At 36.3% G+C, this 18,737-nt stretch overlaps 1 protein-coding gene across 1 annotated transcript; it reads left to right on the top strand.

The window, feature by feature from the left end:
* The first annotated feature begins 1,640 nt into the window (after window positions 1-1,640).
* Window positions 1,641-17,668, top strand: LOC149776808 (uncharacterized). Its single transcript, XM_089942634.1, has 6 exons — window positions 1,641-2,119; window positions 8,585-8,712; window positions 9,185-9,319; window positions 10,676-10,811; window positions 12,124-12,207; window positions 16,798-17,668. Exons 1-6 carry the CDS (start codon window positions 1,906-1,908, stop codon window positions 17,055-17,057), a joined length of 957 nt encoding a protein of 318 aa, XP_089798760.1. The 5' UTR covers window positions 1,641-1,905; the 3' UTR covers window positions 17,058-17,668.
* Window positions 17,669-18,737: the final 1,069 nt, after the last annotated feature.

The following is an 18,737-nucleotide window of genomic DNA, read 5'->3' as shown; positions in this document are numbered from 1 at the left end:
AGATGAATGATGATAAAACTGAGGCCATTCTGATCACAACACAAAGACTTTCTCATTTACATCCTTTGCATCAAACAATAAATATCAGCAACACCAACATTAAATGCACACAGTCAGTGCGAAACCAAGGTGTTACTCTGGACAGTACTCTCACACTGCGCCAACATGTCATGAACATATGCAAAGCTGTATATTTTGAGCTGAGACAAGGATGGTAATGCTATTGTTGATTTTATCACCGATATCGATGAAGCCCCATCTGTAGATGACCTCGATGGATTTATTAATGTGATGTTGGACGAACAATCAAATCCAGCTCGGATATTTTTCTCGAGGCAGACACAAAAACACAGGCGTGATTTCTCTTACTCAGTGATATACACAAATATCTAAAGTGATCAGAGATATCTGCAATATTTTAATTGTGTTTAATGGAATTGATACACATGCTCTGCGAAACATTCATCAGACTTGGTGTAGTTGGGACATGGATATGATTAAGTTTAAAAACTTCTTTCCACATGCGCAAGTTACCCCACACGGATTTATCACGATAAATTTACATGATAATCGGTCACAATGTCGCGTAGGTCTTGATAAAATGTTCTGTTAAGAGACAGCAGCAGGGACGATGACGACAAAAATTGAGTGGGCAGGTGGGTAAACAAAGACGCATTAAAATTTGAAAACACGAGTGTCAAAATAAAGTAACAAAATGCAAAATGAACTAACCAAATTAGAGAAATCTCGGTTGGTTAATAGCTCCGGTTAGGCGTTATTGACCATGTATTTTCATTTTTAGCAGGAAGCTTTATTTTTGCGAACTGGCCCTCCTAAAATGTTGTAGGGTTCATCGTCCCTGCTGCTAACGTTAACGTCTCCCTCTCTCTCTCTCTCTCTCTGACACACACACACACACACACACACACACACACACATCTAAATGTGCGCTATGTAAATTGTCATTAGCAGGGCCTGTGCGTGGCTATTTTGTGCCCTAGGCCAACATTCAACTGTGCGTCCCCCCCCCCCCTTCGCATCAGATCATCACTTATTTTAAAGTTCTCATTGTTATTAATAAAAGTTCGGTTTGGTAATTTTTTAATTTCTTGATTTATTCTATATTTTTAATAAATGATTAACCTGCTTTTAAAAAAGTACACACAAATGTACAGCAACTTGTCGCTTGAAATTTGACCATAGTTTTATTCTAGCGCACATTCATTGGGTATTTTGCACACTTTGAGTAAATAGATACATAGACTTTTGTTTTGGTGCCCTTTCAAGAAAAATCAGAACTCTTTGGAAGCCATGGACACCAAACCCGCAAACACGTGACCTCATCCGGCCCTGGGTTCTTCGGAAAGCTTAGCATGGGGGCCCCCCTCAGGGTCCAAAAATTCAAGCTACACCAAATTACTCCTTCCGTCTGTTATCATTAATTAAAATATAATGTTATGTTGGGTTTATTTTAAATCAAATTGCCTAAATACATGGTGTAATAATCAAAAAGAGTACGTAAGTGGAACTACTTGTGTTGCTCAGATGGAAGAACAAAAATATTTTGTAAATAATATCATTAAAAAAAGGACGGAGTAGAGGAAAATACAGATAATCACTAAAGCTAACGCAGTGTAACTAAGATCGATCTATTTTTTGAGTGAATAGCGTCAATGGTTGTGACCGTTGTGATGGGTGCGTCTTAATGTGGATAGCAGTCCAAACGAGCAAAAGTCCAAGGACGGTCAGTGACCCCAGAAAAGAACACACTACTGCTACAACCACGAGAACATTGCTTTGAATGAAAACCCGCATTACTCTCGTGACGTCAATGAACATCTGGGTATAAATACATGTTCGAGGGTTGAAGCTGATCAGAAGGAATCTTAACTCAATGAATGAACAATGAATGATCAATTGGATAATTCAAACAGGCAGGTGGATGTTTCAAACAGGGAGGTGGATGATTCAAACAGGGAAGTGGATGATTTAAACAGGGAGGTGGATGATTTAAACAGGGAGGTGGATGATTCAAACAGGGAAGTGGATGTTTCAAACAGGGAGGTGGATGTTTCAAACAGGGAGGTGGATGATTCAAACAGGGATGTGGAAAAGGAAGGTAGGTAACGATCTTAATTAGTGTAAGACATTGGTATGATAATGTACATTATGATACGCTTATTAAAGCTGTCCAATAGTGAAATAATAGCATCATTGTTTTCACCCATCGAATCTGCAGATGTAAAATTCGTGTATAAGTAGAACCAGAAACTGCTGTTGCAGTAATGGTAGTAAATCATACAGTGTTTTAATGATAAATGTAAACCTATGTATTACTGCTACTGATTGTTATTGAATTTGTCATCGTTGTTGTTTTCATTAGGATAACGATGACGACAATAATAACGATGTGTAAATAATACTGATTTCGAAACGTGTGTCGGGGACGTCAGAAGTTGTTCAATTCTTGTTGAAGAAGTGGATGAATTATTGTGAAAACTGGGACAATGAGGTAAATACCATTAAACTGAAATATTGTGACGACTGGGACAATGAGGTAAATACCGATAAACTGAAATATTGTGACGACTGGGACAATGAGGTAAATACCGATAAACTGAAATATTGTGACGACTGGGACAATGAGGTAAATACCATTAAACTGAAATATTGTGACGAATGGGACAATGAGGTTAATTACTAGCAAAAGATAAGGAATCATTTTTAAGGGACATAAATGTCAAAACATGTCATTTTTATGATTGAGTGGTTAATAAGTTTACTATATATATATATATATATATATATATATATATATATATATATATATATATATATATATATATATTATTTGACATGATGGTTTTGTTACGAATTCCTTATGGTTGAGAGATATGGGTTCTTTGTAGTACAAATGATTTGGACAATAGCAATCTGACATTTCTGTAAAATATCTATGCTGTGAAATTTAGATATTTTTCTCTCTAGGTTTTCTCTCAGTTTTTATCTTATAGATTGATATGATGGGTACGATTGTTTTTTTTGTTTTTTTTAAATGATTATAAGAGTTGAAAAAAAAACAAACAATAAACTTGGTTTTCTGATTTAGATATTTCGTCAAAAATTGAAGCTTACAAAGTATTAAATAGAAAATAAAAAAACAATTAACTTGTATTCCGTTAAGGAAATAAAGACAAGCCCTTGACTAGATTCTGATGCGTTCAAGCTTTATATTCTACATCAAATAGAGAATGAATACCAGTATTTAATTGTATGTCTACCTATGAGTTAATATATAAATTATTACCGCGATATTGCCATATTAATCCCATATCAGAAATGACTCAATAATCATTGATAAATGCATTAACTGGATTAATTAATGCTTAGTGAAATTTTTATACACTTGTATGGAAACAAGAAAAGCATAACTTCATAGATCATTGGTAGATAATGATGGGCTTTTACAATTGAAAATTGTACTTCTTCCTCTTCTTCTCCCTCATAAAATAATGAAAAATGTACTACTTTAATACATTAAAATTTGTAGCCATCTAAGGGTTATATATATATATATATATATATATATATATATATATATATATATATATATATATATATATTGATCTCTATTTGAAGACTTTCAAATTTTTAAGTACTTCTTTATTTTAAAAATATAAATATTCAACTATACATCTTTTGAAGCCTGGTCCTTGCAAACATACACCAATCTTGCAAATATACACCAGTCTTAAAGAAAACTTCCTGGCCACAATTTTAAGAAGCATGGTTAATCGTTGTGTTGCTGAGGTGAATGTTTATTTCGAGTAACAGCATCATGAAGAACGGACGGATAGTAGGAACATAAAGACATTAACAAAAACCAAGGTAGTGCAATTAAAGTTCGATCTATTCTGAGTTTATAGCGACAAAGGTTGTGACCATGGGTGCTCACATATAAGATTAGAAGCGGGGTTGGGCATTTGCAACCCGCCACTCCCCATCCCGCACCCATGATTTCACCTATAAACATATTTGGGCCTACATTATTAAAACGTAATAGCTGACCACTACAAGAAAATTATCCCGGGGGCGCCCCCTGGTTGTGACCGATTTTAAACATTAGATGTGTGCGGTCATTCGACCTTGTACGTCAAACGTTCTGGTGGGTGCGACTTAATATAAGCGAGCAATAGTCCAATGACCAGTCAGTGACCCCATACGAGTAAACAGTGCTTCCATTGATTACAATCACGCTCCAAGCGCGTGAAGGAAAATATGTGTCTATTCTCCATATCAACGAGCATTCAACTATAAATATATGTTTGAATGCTGAGGAAAACAAAATCAGTTAAAATAAACAAATGTACACATGGGTTGTTCACTCAGAAAAGTGAATAAGGATGGGGGATTAATTAATTAGTGTACAGTAAGATGTATTGTTCTATTAGATTCTTTCCTCAAAACGTTGTTTCATTTACACTTATGTACAATAAAATGTATATATTAGCAAGATATTTTAATCTGCTAAACATGTGCATCTGCAACCCTACCATGTACAATTTCCTAATTATTGTAATTATTATTGTAGTAGAAGTATAATAGCTGATTAATATAGCTTTCTATAATTATTTATCCATTTGTGTGTCGTACTAATTATTTTTATCAAATAATGTTGCATGGCTTACAATGTAGTTTTCATATATGTACACGTATAATGTTATGCTACCAGTATTTCTTGCATGAGTGTTATAATATTTGTCATATTGCTGTAGTATTAAACACAGTTAAATGCAAATGATTTGGATTTAACATATGTACAAGGGCATTATACTTTAATTTAAATATTTTAAAGAATAAAATGGTATTATTGTGGCGGTTTTATCGTTGTTGCTTTTTTTGTTGCTTTATTGTTGCAATTGTATTTAAGTTAGTCACTGTAGTAGTTGTCTCGTTGCATCTAATAATGTTGACGAGAACGAACTTGACGATGACGACAATAATTAAGGCCGGAATAAATGAAGAGCAAGCGAAGCAGTTGTTTCAGGGCCCCGCCCGGCTCTCTGTGGGTGGGTGTGCGCAACGTAGTGAATTTACTTCTTGTAAGGGTGAGGGGACGAATATTAAAATTTCTTGAGGGTTTCCTATTGCCGTTATCTGGTACGGATGGTAATAATGATGTATATTAAAAGCAAATTTGTATTTCCTAACACGCGCCGGAATGCGGATCCCCGACGACTCCATTTGACACAAAGCTCCAAAACCGTACATTGCTTGTAGTAGCGATTGATCTAAGACGCTCGCTTTTTGGGTTTACTCACCTAGGTACGATTGGGTTCGAGTCTCTGCTCGTCAAATGTTGCTACGTAAGAAATCTTGTCAGTAGACTCTCGTCGGTCGGGGTTCTTTTCAGGGTTTTCTCCAATAAATATACTGGACGCCATGAAGAGCCTATCATGTGTTGAAAATGGCGTTAAACTCGCAAGCACGAAACAAATATTAGTTCATTTGGACGCCAAACAGTCCTATTAGATTTTTCGCATGTGGAAGTGAGAGAGCGGTATACCATATGAGGCGCCATATAGGTCAAAAATGCAGGTCCAGTGAGAAAGTTGCAATTGAAATTTCGAGATATCGTATGTCGAGAAATCCGATATCACGCGTTAGATCAAACTGCATGTCCTTAAAGTTCCATTTTCAAGATCGAGATTTTAGATTTTATATGCTGTATATTTTTAATTACACAGCGGTGGTTGAAATTTTAATATACATCGAGAATCCCTATTTTACACGTCGTATGTAACTGTTGTTGAAGAAAGTTTCATTTCATATGGCGAGTATTTATTTTTCATCTGTTAAATTTCATAGGAATGATAAGCAGCCTCCTTGTTTAAAAATAACGCGGACCGTTCACGAGAGCGACGTCTAGCAAAGAAATTCATAGTAATTCTCGACATATAAATGGTAACTTTCAAACTGTAAATGCATGCAATGTAATGGCGCCTTATAATTGAGTACACATACAATGTATCTTTATGCTGTATATTATTTTGAATTGTTAAAGTGGGCATTGTGTAATGTTACTTTTAACACGAACACATCATTTCACCATATAAAACTAACAATTCTTACAAGCACAATAAAATGTCCAATCACCGCTGTGTAATTCAACAGATACAATATGAAAACTCAAGATACGAAACGGAACTTTCAGCACAATCAATGATTCAACATGTTAAATTGAAACTCTCGACTTGTGTAATTCAGAAGATACAATCATAAAACTCGACATGGGACATGGAATTTTCAATCAGCGATGTGTATATGAAATAAACTTTCAACATAAACTCGTTGAAGTAATACGTAAATTAGGAATTCTCGACGTGTGACATCGAAATTTCAACCACCGCCGTGTAATTCAAACAACACAATCCAAAACCTAGACAAAGGCAATATAACTTTCAACCACTACTGTTTAATTCAACAGATATATTCTAAAATCTCAACCTAGAAAATGGAACTTTAAGGACAAGCATTTCTGATACAACAAGTGAAATTGGAATTCTGGACATGCGAGTAAAATTTCAATGGCAGCATTCTGATTGGACCAGCTTTGGCCGCTACGGCGCCTCATAATACCCAACAAGAGGCCCAGCTCTAGGATGTGCAGGGCCCAATGCATCAAGCAATAAGCGCGAGGCCCCAAGCAAAAAATTGCATTGCTGAATAGCGTGAGGCCCAAAGCTGCCTCGTTCGCCTTGCCCTTGGGCCGGCCCTGCCCAACAAGAATAACTTTCAATCGATTATATCATTTCATATATCATACACGTACCATGCAGTATCACAAGGGAGGACATTTCTATCCTTTCACGCGGGACCTATTTAAGAATCAAAGCTGTTATTTCAAGCTACATTTCGCATAGCATAAAAGGTTATACCGGTGAATAACTGAAGTATTCGAATTTTTATGCCTGCACGAAGTTTAACTTATTACCAGACTTTTAAGGGATGCCGCACCATTTTCCCACGTTATCGGTCACCATGTTCATGATCGCTCCCGTTAATACGCAAGTTCAATGCACTGAATGGTGTGTGTTTACTGATGTGGACATATATATTTTAAGTACGTACTAATTGCCCTTCTTAGAATGGGAGCCATCCAAGAAAATTTCAGCATAAAAATCAAAAAGACGTTAAAAAGAAATAAAACGAAATTGAAATGATCAGTTTATTTTTAAAGTATGAGCATGAAGAAAAAAAAACAAATTTAAAAAAAATTAAAAATCAAACAAATTGAGCTCACTACCTCTTGTCATCAGGGTCACATGCAGAAAGAATGGCAAATGTGGATGTGTATATATAAAATTAAATGGAGAGCCAAGGTGTCTGTGTGGACTGTGACGCTTCACCTATCTCAGCTCGACGCGCATGAGTTATAATTTGAGAACGACCAATATGAGAATGTGAGAAAGGTTGCAAATTGTTCCCCTGAGACGGTACGTGGTTCTTATAAGACTAGCGGTACTCATTCAGTTCACTATATGTACACCTATGCAATTAAAAAGCTTACTATTGTAACTTTACAATGTGTTTTGAAACATGTGTTTCAATTCCGCATCATAATCAGGTGCTAATTTCAGTAACGAGTTTACCAAACTAAAGTCTGAATAAAGATTTTAAAATCCGTCAATAAAACGATGTCGCGACTTTTTTCCGTTACCGTTAGGATAAGCTCTAGTTCATTCCGGGATTTTCGGGAGTTCTTCCTCCACAAGTTATACTGGCCGCCATGCATGGCATATCTTGCGCAAAATCTTTGCGTTAAACCACATAAACGACAACTTTTCATTATCAGCATATCATGGCCAGCCAAACATATATATATATATATATATATATATATATATATATATATATATATATATATATATATATATATATATATATATATATATACTTGTTTTATCATCATCCATTTCTAGATTGGTTCCCATTCTTCAATATCATTTTTGCTGCGAGTCCCATTGAGGTCTTTCCGGGTTTTCCTCCACCAAATATATACTGGTCTCCATGTATAATCTATGACGTGCTGAAAAATGACATGAAGCCTATGAAAAGTAAACCAAATATGTTAAATCCCATTTCTGAGTTAGATTATGCTTGGAAATGAAACAATTTACGACATGGATACACTAATCAAATGGAAAACTTGCCTAATGACACTTTATTTCTCAAGTAAATTCATTGTTGCATAACAATTTTTGTTCTTATAAATGGCAGTTGAGGCACTGTGTGATTTATGAAGTGAAATAGAACGCCGCGCAAAGTTACATTATAAAGGGTTTAAAACGAGTCTTGTATGGGGCATATACGGATTTATATATTTTCAGTTTTAGAAAGGGTATTATATGTCCCGAATAAAAGCCTTATACGGCATAATAGCCTTTCCAACCTTGGTTATGTCTTCAGGGTAGTAAATAGTCTTACTAAAGCGAAATATCACACCTGCTCAGCATTAGTGTTATGTTAATATCATGTACTTGGTAAGCTAACGTTAGTACTTGATGCTTTTTTTGTACGCTAGGGATGGATAATAAAACCAGAACGGATATTCTTACGGAGATGACTGCGAAACTCAGCAGCCTCAAGTACACTGACCGGAAAGATATAGTTCAAACGTACAACAAGTGGGCAGAGACCGGTTATGAAAAGGTAATTAAAACAGAATTAGCTATATTGTGGGATTTTTTATTTTTTATTTTTTTATTTTTTTTTGTGCAAGTTATCGCTTTCAACACACATATGAGGACAAACATCTAAACTATCTATATAATTCAGTTATGTTTAAACGGAACTGATATAACACTCTGTGGCAATTCTCCTTTAAGCCATGAAATGACATAATTTACTGAGTTTGTCATTAGATTAGCCTTATTGCTACTTAAATAATGCATACATACATACACACACACAGGCATGCGTGCGTACGTACGTACATGCATGCATGCATGCATGCATACATACATACATACATACATACATAGGTTGTTACTAAAATCTGTAAAGCATTAGCTTTTAATCAGTGAATCAATTTAGTCTCTGTTGATGGGAGGCGGAAGGTAAAAATTATACTTTTTCTATACACCATTATTATCTTGACAGTCAACCGCCCTTAATTTTACAGGTGTTTAGCAGTGACGTGTTTAACGCCCCTAGGAGGACTGCTGAGGTTTTGGAAGAATTGTATCCCTTTGAGATCGATAAAAAGGGCGTCAAGGTCTTAGATGTTGGAGCTGGCACTGGTCTATGTGGAATCGAGGTATATATTTTATTTATGTATTTATGTGATTTTGATTTTGTTATGCGTATGTTAGAGGCAGCCACATGTACAAACTAAGATTTTGTTTGAAAAAAGAAATACAATATATGTGGCCGCCTATTCGTAACTGTTTCATGTGATTTGTAATTTTTATATATCAAGATTCCCTATATACCTGCTTGATTTAAGAAATATTCCTTGTCAAGAAAAGATTTGCCTAAAACAGGGAAGACTGCTGCATTACTACACGGTAGAGTGTAGTACTGATACCTCCCAAAAATGGTATCTTGTAAGAACCTAAAGCTTCGCTCATAACTGTTCATGATTACGATATTTAACGATTCCCAGGTTTTTGTGACCTGTCTCTGATATTCACTATCACAACGAGGTAATGCCATGAAAGTTTCGGTCAGACTTTCTGAAACCTTTACATCCCGATTCATCGCCTGCAACTTGGCCCACCTGCCAAAATACAATTGAATTCAGAAGTAACACTACCACAAAAACTGTACTGACTTAAGATTCTGTATCGACCTTGAAATGAAAATGACGCGTTGAGTTGGCCAATATAAATTCGCACGTAGAACATAGGGGTGGGGTGGAGAGATGATTCCAAGAGAAACATACACTTCCTTGCTAATCGTTTTCCTGGAATTTTAGACTTCAAAGACATAACAACACGGATTTTTGGATCCAAAATCTTGATCCAAAATCATGATCCAAAATCTGGATCCAAAATCTTGATCCAAAATCTTGATCATCTTGTACGCTCAAATGATTAGCCATATCAACATGGGGTTTTCACGAATAGACTTCATATGATAATTGGTTGGTCAGAAATAGGAATAGTGCTTGCCGTACGTACAAAATAGCGGCTTTGACTGATGTCGTGAAACTCTTGTTGTTACTATTACTCATGAATGGATGACAATTTGACGTGGAGGGTGTCTCCAAAAGACGTCGTGTGATGTCTTTATTGTCATAAATTAAATTGGTGCCAGTCTGACATCCATTAAAGCATTGATATGTATATAATTCTCATATTTGCAAAGCATCGATTTCCATAAATAACACAACAATATTCGTTTCATATTTCGGTAGATAAGCAGTCTGGGATACAAAAAATATGGAAATAGGTTTGTTTATCGAAAAATATTATTTTTCATCCCACAAAACATATATACGTACGTGCGTGCGTACGTACGTACATACATACATTCATGACATTCATCCAAATGTGTGTGCATATATATATATATATATATATATATATATATATATATATATATATATATATATATATATATATATATATATATATAGCAAAAATGAACCTTACTGCTTAACCCATTATAGCTTCGGAAGCTTGGATTCAAAAACATAGATGGACTTGAACCATCGAAGAAAATGATGGCAGAGGCAATGGAAAAGGACGTATATGATAGATACATCATAGAGTTGATCTCCGATGTCAAGCTTGGCATTCAGGATAGTAAGTATAAAACTATTGAAAAACATTCTGATACTTAAAGGAGTACTTTTACCTGTACTACTGTCATCCTACTATCATCTAATCCACATCCCCCTACTTCTTGAAAGAGCTAGGAGAGGGGTCATAAAAAATATTGGCTGCATGGTATTGCCCAAAAAGGTGTAACAGCTGGGCATTAAAAGCTTGCGTTTCTTTCATAGATAACCCTATGTGATCTCGGGTGAATTAAACATTCAAGAACATTGTCGATTAATTTGCACTTTGCCCTGTGTTTTATTTCCCACGGTAAGCATCTAATTAGTCCAAGAATATTCTAGACTTTTGCAATATTGATTTTAAGCACCCAGGTCGACTGGCCACGAGCGTTGTTATAGCTCTGCAAACAGGTGGGTGGGTGGTCCATTGAACAATCGTGTGCTCCAGTTCATCACCTTTGTTTTAATTTGCAATCATAATGTTTCTTAATAAAAAGTAATAATAAAACGTAGGTGAAAAACATTTTTTTTTGTTATGAAACGCAAACAAAACTATTTTAAAACCATTACTGACATTGTTATTTATTTGGAATTAGTTATGAGCTAGTTGCAAGGAGAAACAATTATTTGTTTGTTGTTAATTTTACCATTACGAGAGTCTTGACACTTTTTGAGCTTGTTAGCGGGGAAGATGAACGATACGAAAAAATTAAAGCTCGTGTAAAAGGAACTCCATTTCTAAAGTCTATGTTGCGTTTCCACGAGCAATGCCGTATGATTTTCGCTGCGGCAAATATCCGTGAAACAATGTTTTGACTAGAATTATCACCTTGTGTTATTTACCAATTACCGAGTTTAAAATAATACATCAAGACAAATTTAAAAAGTTGCAAAGTTTTTTTTTTTTTCAGCAATAAATTTATAGAATAGTAAATGAATAAAGACTGCAATGTTTATATTTGAATAATAATTTTCCAATTTAAATATTAAGGAACTATCCCGCGGCATAGGAAAGTCAACTTAATTTGTGTCGTGTTGGATTTACAATACTTATTTTCTAGATAACTTCGGAACTACTGTCTTTACAGTCATGCTACAGTGGAGGACGGAAGAATAGCGTTCATTCATATATACAAGGTACGATTTGTGAAAATGTTTTGAAACGTATCGAAAATTTTAGCAAATTTTAATAGTGTACCCCTTTTAACCTAGAGGCTGTATTACCAAACTTTATTCATTTTACAACTACAGTGATAAAATTTCATTGTCTGCGTTTTGACCTATTTGTGTTAATGTGCCATAAAAAAACTAAATCAAACCGCACCATTCCTTTTCAGATTACTACGATGTAATTACTGCTTGCAGCTGCGCCAGGCATTTTTCAGACGGCTTCCCAGAAATAGCCCGGATTGTGAGACCAGGTAAATTCTGATAGATTCCAATAGCAAACAGACGGACAGCATTAGGTTGTTGTTGTTCTACGGTTTAACGACATTTTGTTTAGCACAAAATAGGCTATACATGGCGACCAGTATCAATGGTGGAGAAAGGACCCGAAGAAAACGGGAAAGAACCACCGACCCACGAGAAGCTACTGGCAAACTTTCTCACGTACCCACAATGGCCGAGCCCGAGACTCGAACCTACGCAGACAGAGGTGAGACGGCAGTGATCTGTAACGGTGAGCGCTTTAGACCACTCGGCCACTAAAGGCCCCGAAAGGTACGGGTAATTTCTTTAAGTTACAATTGGCCTTCATAAGTAAGGTAGACGGGGGCAAAACGCCCCATTTAACAACTTTTGTTACTTTATGGCATGATTTACATGATTGTGTTCGCAATTGGACAATTTATTTAAAGTATGCGTTACGTCTAACTTAATGGAATAATGTTTGGTTACAATGAAGAAACTATTTACAATAAAAATGAAAAAGTTAAAACTTTATAAAGGGGCATTTTGCCCCTATGGTGGGGCAACACGCCCCCTCCGGGGCATTTTGGCCCACACTGTATTCGACATCTGTAAAAGTCTGTAAAACTACAGTGATACTATTGAGCTGTAAAATCAAGTAGTATTCCTATATGGACATTTTATATATGGCAAAGATGATAAAACTTCATACTGTTGTTTCATTCAAATTAGGGGCCCCGAGTGGCCGAGTGGTCTACAGCGCTCTCCGCTACGGATCACTGCCATCTCACCATTGTCTGTGTGGGTTCGAGTCTCGGATTCAGCCAATGTGGGTATGTGAGAAAGCTTGCCAGTAGCTTCTCGTGGGTCGGTGGTTCTTTCCGGATTTTTTTTCCGGGTTCTCCCTTCATCATTAATACTGGCCGCCATGTATAGCCTATCGTGTACTGAAAAATGGCTTTAAACCCTACAACAGCAACAACAAAAATTCAAATTAGCACAACAGAGCGGATAAGCAAGCAGCTACAACAATGCTTAAATCTAAATAGTCCCTAATTTCCATAGTTAAAGAAGAAAAAGACAAAGCCCAAAAGTCGTGAATGTTCCTGGTCAATTCTTTATTACTCACACTTAGCACAGCAAAATTGCATATTGAGGGTTCATGGCACCACCTTGAACATTCCTTGCACTGCGATCAGGAATCTTCTACTATCTTTTTGTCATCTCCAGATGTCTGATTCTTTTTCTTCTGCATTTCTTTCTGTTTTGAAACTTTGGTTTCATTCCGTTTGCTCTAACTTGCCTGTACAGTCCTGTCACATTTGCCTTTTGTAATTGTTATCGTCTTTCTTTGCTTTTCAATAAGCATTGTTTATACGGTGATGATGTTAAGTTCATGGCTGATTCTGCCTTTCGCTTTCTTGTGCGCTGACTGGATATTCTACGCTCTGGAGAAAGTGTAAGCAATATGTTCGTAAATGCTGAATCGTCTGCACGTTTGCATTCGATATGAGATACCCACAAGTTAGCACTTTCCGTTCTTCCAGCAAGAATAGCATCGTCAAACATTTTTCGATTGCCTGTCTCCTCGACAGTGATGGCAGAGTGATGTGTTTGTTGATTATCACATGACTGAGCATTATTTGTTTGTCTGTCTCTGGATTACCCGACCCATCCACAGTGGCTGTAGAACTACCAGTTAGCAGAAACTCAACCGTCTTGCTTGGTTCAGTCAGTGTTTCTGCATTGTCAGAAGGGATCATAACGTTACTAAGCGATTGATCATCAACTGACCTATTTCCATCATTCAGTGTTTTTGTATCGCCTGCCCCACCTGCAATAGCTATAGGAATGCCAGCTGATTTTCAGCTGTCTTGTCCTCTTGAACGGATGTTTCTGCATCACCTGACCCGTCCTACATATATATGCAGCTAGTAACCGACAGGTGATCAGCTGTCGTATTTGATTCAATCAGTTGTGATGACATAGGTAGTATTTGTTGACACGCATTAGGCCTATCTAATACTGGCTGAGGTTCACCAGTTACCACAGAAGGAGCGAAATCGTCATCTGTGAACTTATTTGGATTAAAAGCCAAAGTCCGCAGGCTTCAGAACCAGTGACAGCTTGGCAGATCGGTTATATGCTGCAGAAAAAGTTGTAGCAACTTCAAAATGCACTTATTCTCTTTCCTGGATTGCTTGTAATCCAGTTTCCAGACTCCAGATTGAAAGCACATTTTAGTGCCTTGAAAAATGTGACATCAAGAGGCTGGAGCCGATGTTTGCAATGGGGTGGATAGGTTATCAACACAATCCATTTCTCGCGTGCACAGCGAACAGCTTCCAACGTTTTATGGCTATGGTGCCCATCAAGAAGAAGAATGTGTGGAGAGTCATTCGTACATTTCACTAAATAAGTGAAATGTTCCAGCCATTGCAAGAAAATATGACTGTTCACCCACTTGGGCTACACTAACCCAGTGCTCCGGCTGGTGTGCCATTCATCAGTGACGGAACCATTCGTTTACGTGGGTAGATAAAAGCTGGCGGTGCAAAGGTACCGGCCGCATTCATGGCACATATTACAGTAATAGTTTGACCACGTTCACCGCTTGTAACTTTACTAACACCTTTTGATGCAATGATGTTTGCTGGCTTGCGGACAGTACTAATGCCTGTTTCATCCATGTTCCATATTCTGAGACCATCAGCAAGTGTTGCGTCAACAGATTTCTTATATACTTGGTACAAATTGACTACCTGTGACCGCTTAAAGCCCACGGCTCTGCTGCCACTGGTTGCTTAGGAGCTCTAATGGCTAGATTTGGATGCCTTTTTATAAAGCCTTTCAGCCAATCAATACATGCTGCATTACCTTGAAATGGATGGTTTTTAATATTCAGATGAACTGCTAAGTCGTATGCCAAATGCCGTACTTCAATTGTGGTAAGTCCAAATAATGCCTTTTCCATGGACAGGATCTGCTCAACTAGAAGTAACTCATAATCAGGATTGAAAACAGAAGTCTTACTTCCCAGTTTTGACACTCCAGGTTGCGAATCCATCAAATCTCTTTGTCTGCACAAAGTTTAATCTGGATTTACATAAGTCCGTCTTCAGAACATGTGTACGGGAGGAATTCATTCCGCAAAATAAACTAATGATGCAAGGGCGGATCCATGTTGGGGCAAAACAAATTCCCCCATCCCATTGATATTTCTCGAGCTGCCTTTAGCATGATGTATATGGTCTCTATACTTTTAAAATTATAACGCAATTAAATTATGTGTGTCATTGGTAATATATGCAAGGTAAATTTTTGTTCTGTGGTCTTATCTTTTAGTGTTTAAACACAGCGACATCATACATTTTAGTCTACGCTAAAAATGTATATACCTGTCAACAATAATCATGATTGCACTGAAAATGACGGAAAGGGAGACAAATCAGCCTGTAAAAGAAACGTATGTAAAGATCGACTGAGATCAATCGGCAATATGTTTTTATAAATGTTATTGTTGAAAGAAGATTGTATGACTAAATTTAAGTTATACACAAATGTGCCTTTCGAAAATTATTTGTCTGAATATTTTTATTTCATTTGTAAAGAGATTTCTTTACCACATGCATTAACAGTAGCTTCACGTTTCATAGATTAGGAAAACGTAATAGGAAAACCTTGCTAATTATACATTATTACAATTTCCCATGACTAATGTGTCTCCATAAAAGATAAGTGACGATAACGATTATATTGAAGAGCCTCCTCTATAGATGTAATGATGAAATGTATAATTGTATTATTTAAGGTGTTTGTTTCAGATGTTGTTATTGACTTGCATATCTAAGTTCTTGTAATACACATTGATTAATTCATTGATTGATAACGGCATATAATTACATAAAACATCACATCTACGTTTGTCAACAATCTTAGTACATACGCTCCACAAGGAAGAGGAAACTGCAGACTTTATGGTCCTTGCAAAAATATCAACTCTGTGTGGGATATACGGAAACGAAACTGAATCCGTTCAGCATGATTAAGAAGTTCGACTTACCGTTTCATTGAGATCCAGAAGGAGAAATGCAAGTTGATGACGTCTTCATAAGCTGGAGAGAATCCAATTCAGTTGGATGTTATCGAAATTAAGTTTAGCGGTGGTATGTCTAATTTTAACGAATCTATAAAAATCGACACTTCTAGATCTGGGAGATCGGGAATCATGCGAACATTTGTTCGTCTTGAACTGTAATGTTAACTGAATATCCGGGAAGCCGAGCATCTCAAGGCGGCAGTCGTCTTTACAAATCATTCACACATTTCTCATCTGTCGGATAAGTTCGAGTCTCGGTCGATGGTCCTTCCCGGTTTCTTCTCCCAACAAATATATTGATCGTCTTGTACAACCCAGTACGTGCTGGAAATGACGTACGATCCCACAAAATAGAACAAAAAACTTGATGCTAACAAGAAATGTCCAAAAACTAAAAGGTAAAAGGTCGAGCTTTAGTGCTAGCTAATTTTTCCCATATTTCTGATCGTAATACTATGGATGACGTTGGCGATAAAATAATTGATACATGACCTATTTTCAGGTGGACACATCGTAATCCTCAGCAACTTTGATGACCAGGAGGACAAGGAAATGGAAACCATGATTCAAAAGCTGGAGGATGAAGGACTGTGGAGGGTTGTTCGAATGGAAATCGTAGAGGAATTTTTTAGTGTCGCGAATCAACGGGGCATTCTCATTCTGCTAGAAGTTTTGACTGATGGAAATGGCAATTATCCAGAAAAATCCGTAATATCTAATAGAACAAAAGTATTGAGAAAATACAGTATCAGCAATTTGTGATCGTAACCACTGATACTTATTTATTAACATATCCAGTGTAAATCACCATGCGTTAACACACGTGTTACACGATAATTTTATGTATGCGTGTACATAAATGAATGTATGCATTGATTGCTGTATGGATAAATGCGAATGCTGTTATTAATTCGTTTCCTTTTGGATATTATACTTCTTGTTTCGCAAAAAAACTTGACACTTTTATTGGTGATTTTTGTCGGTAGTATTCTCAGGGGAAAATATTTGTTGTTTTGGGTCCTAAAACCTGAAAATCGTCATTTCTAGCAGCACAAAATCCCAAAATATTGGTTCTCCACTAAAAAGAGTGAACGTACAATAACCAAATGGACAGATGGATTTTAAAAGTATGTGCATTATATTTAGTGCGTTTTTCTAAGAATAAATATTTCAAATGCTATGAGACTTTACTATTTTCACTTAAATGTTATAATGACATGTATAAATAAATTTAGATGTATAAATCCAAAGATCCAATAATATTTCTGGTTTAAACTCCGTATCCGTATACCACTCGAGTTTGTAAATTGCACATGCCTTAAGAATAAGGTGAAAAGTTGGAAGAATTTATCTGCAATATTGTTCGTCTCACGAAATGTCATTGGCTACAACTGCTGTAATGTTACTCGTAGCCACAATAGGGTGGCAAATACATTTGTTTTTGTATTTACTGATGTGTTACAATAGGTTGTAGATTGTGTCTCAATAAAAAAACAACCAAACAAAACTTATATGTTAGCCTTCTCCGGCCCAGGGTTAAATGACGTATTTAAATCAAGCTAATTACCATACATAAATTGTACAACCTGGGAGTGTACATGTTGATAATAATAGTATATTTTGTCGGTTTCGAGTTCTTTACCAAAATATTAATTCCGAAAGGTATTCGCGATTCATTTTGTTGATATTATTGCTTCTGTTTGTTTGGGGCATTTTTATTATGTTTTTGATCAGTTATAAATTGTAAACACGTCATTTCCGGGAAATTTATTTGTTCAAGACCAGTGATCAATTGTAAAAACGTCACTTCCGGGGAAATTAATTTGTTCCAGACCAGCGATTTAAGGGAATTAATTTATTCAAGACCAGTGATAAATTGTAAAGAAAAAATCACTTCAAGGAGATTAATATGTTCTAGATTAGTGGCAAACTAAAATTTAAATCACATAAGGGGGATTACTTTCTTCAATATAAGTGATACGTTGTACAATAATTCACTTTGGTGGAATTAATTTTGTTTTAGACCAGTGATACATTGAAAACTAATTCACATCAGAGGAAATAGAATGTTCTGGAACAGTAATCAATTGTGTAACAAATTTCACAACAGGGGAATTAACATTTTCTTCAGTGATAAACTGTAACAAAATTTACCTCATGGGAATTTACACGTTCTAGCCCAGTGATAAATTATTTTTAAAACATCACTTCATCTTAAATTTAAGGGAGATTCATATGTCCTACACCCTGACCCTAACCCCACTGATAAATTCTACAAAAATTCACTATTCAGCCAATGTCGGTATGTGAGAAAGCTTGCCAGTAGCTTCTCGTGGGTCGGTGGTTCTTTCCGGGTTTTCCCGGGTTCTTCCTCCACCATTAATACTGGCCGCCATGTATAGCCTATCGTGTGCTGAAAAATGGCGTTAAACACTACAACAA

Source organism: Sinohyriopsis cumingii, chromosome 18, assembly GCF_028554795.1.
Source record: "Sinohyriopsis cumingii isolate HCF-2022 chromosome 18, ASM2855479v2, whole genome shotgun sequence".
NCBI lineage: Eukaryota > Metazoa > Mollusca > Bivalvia > Unionida > Unionidae > Sinohyriopsis > Sinohyriopsis cumingii.
This window is presented reverse-complemented; position numbering and strand designations above follow the sequence as displayed.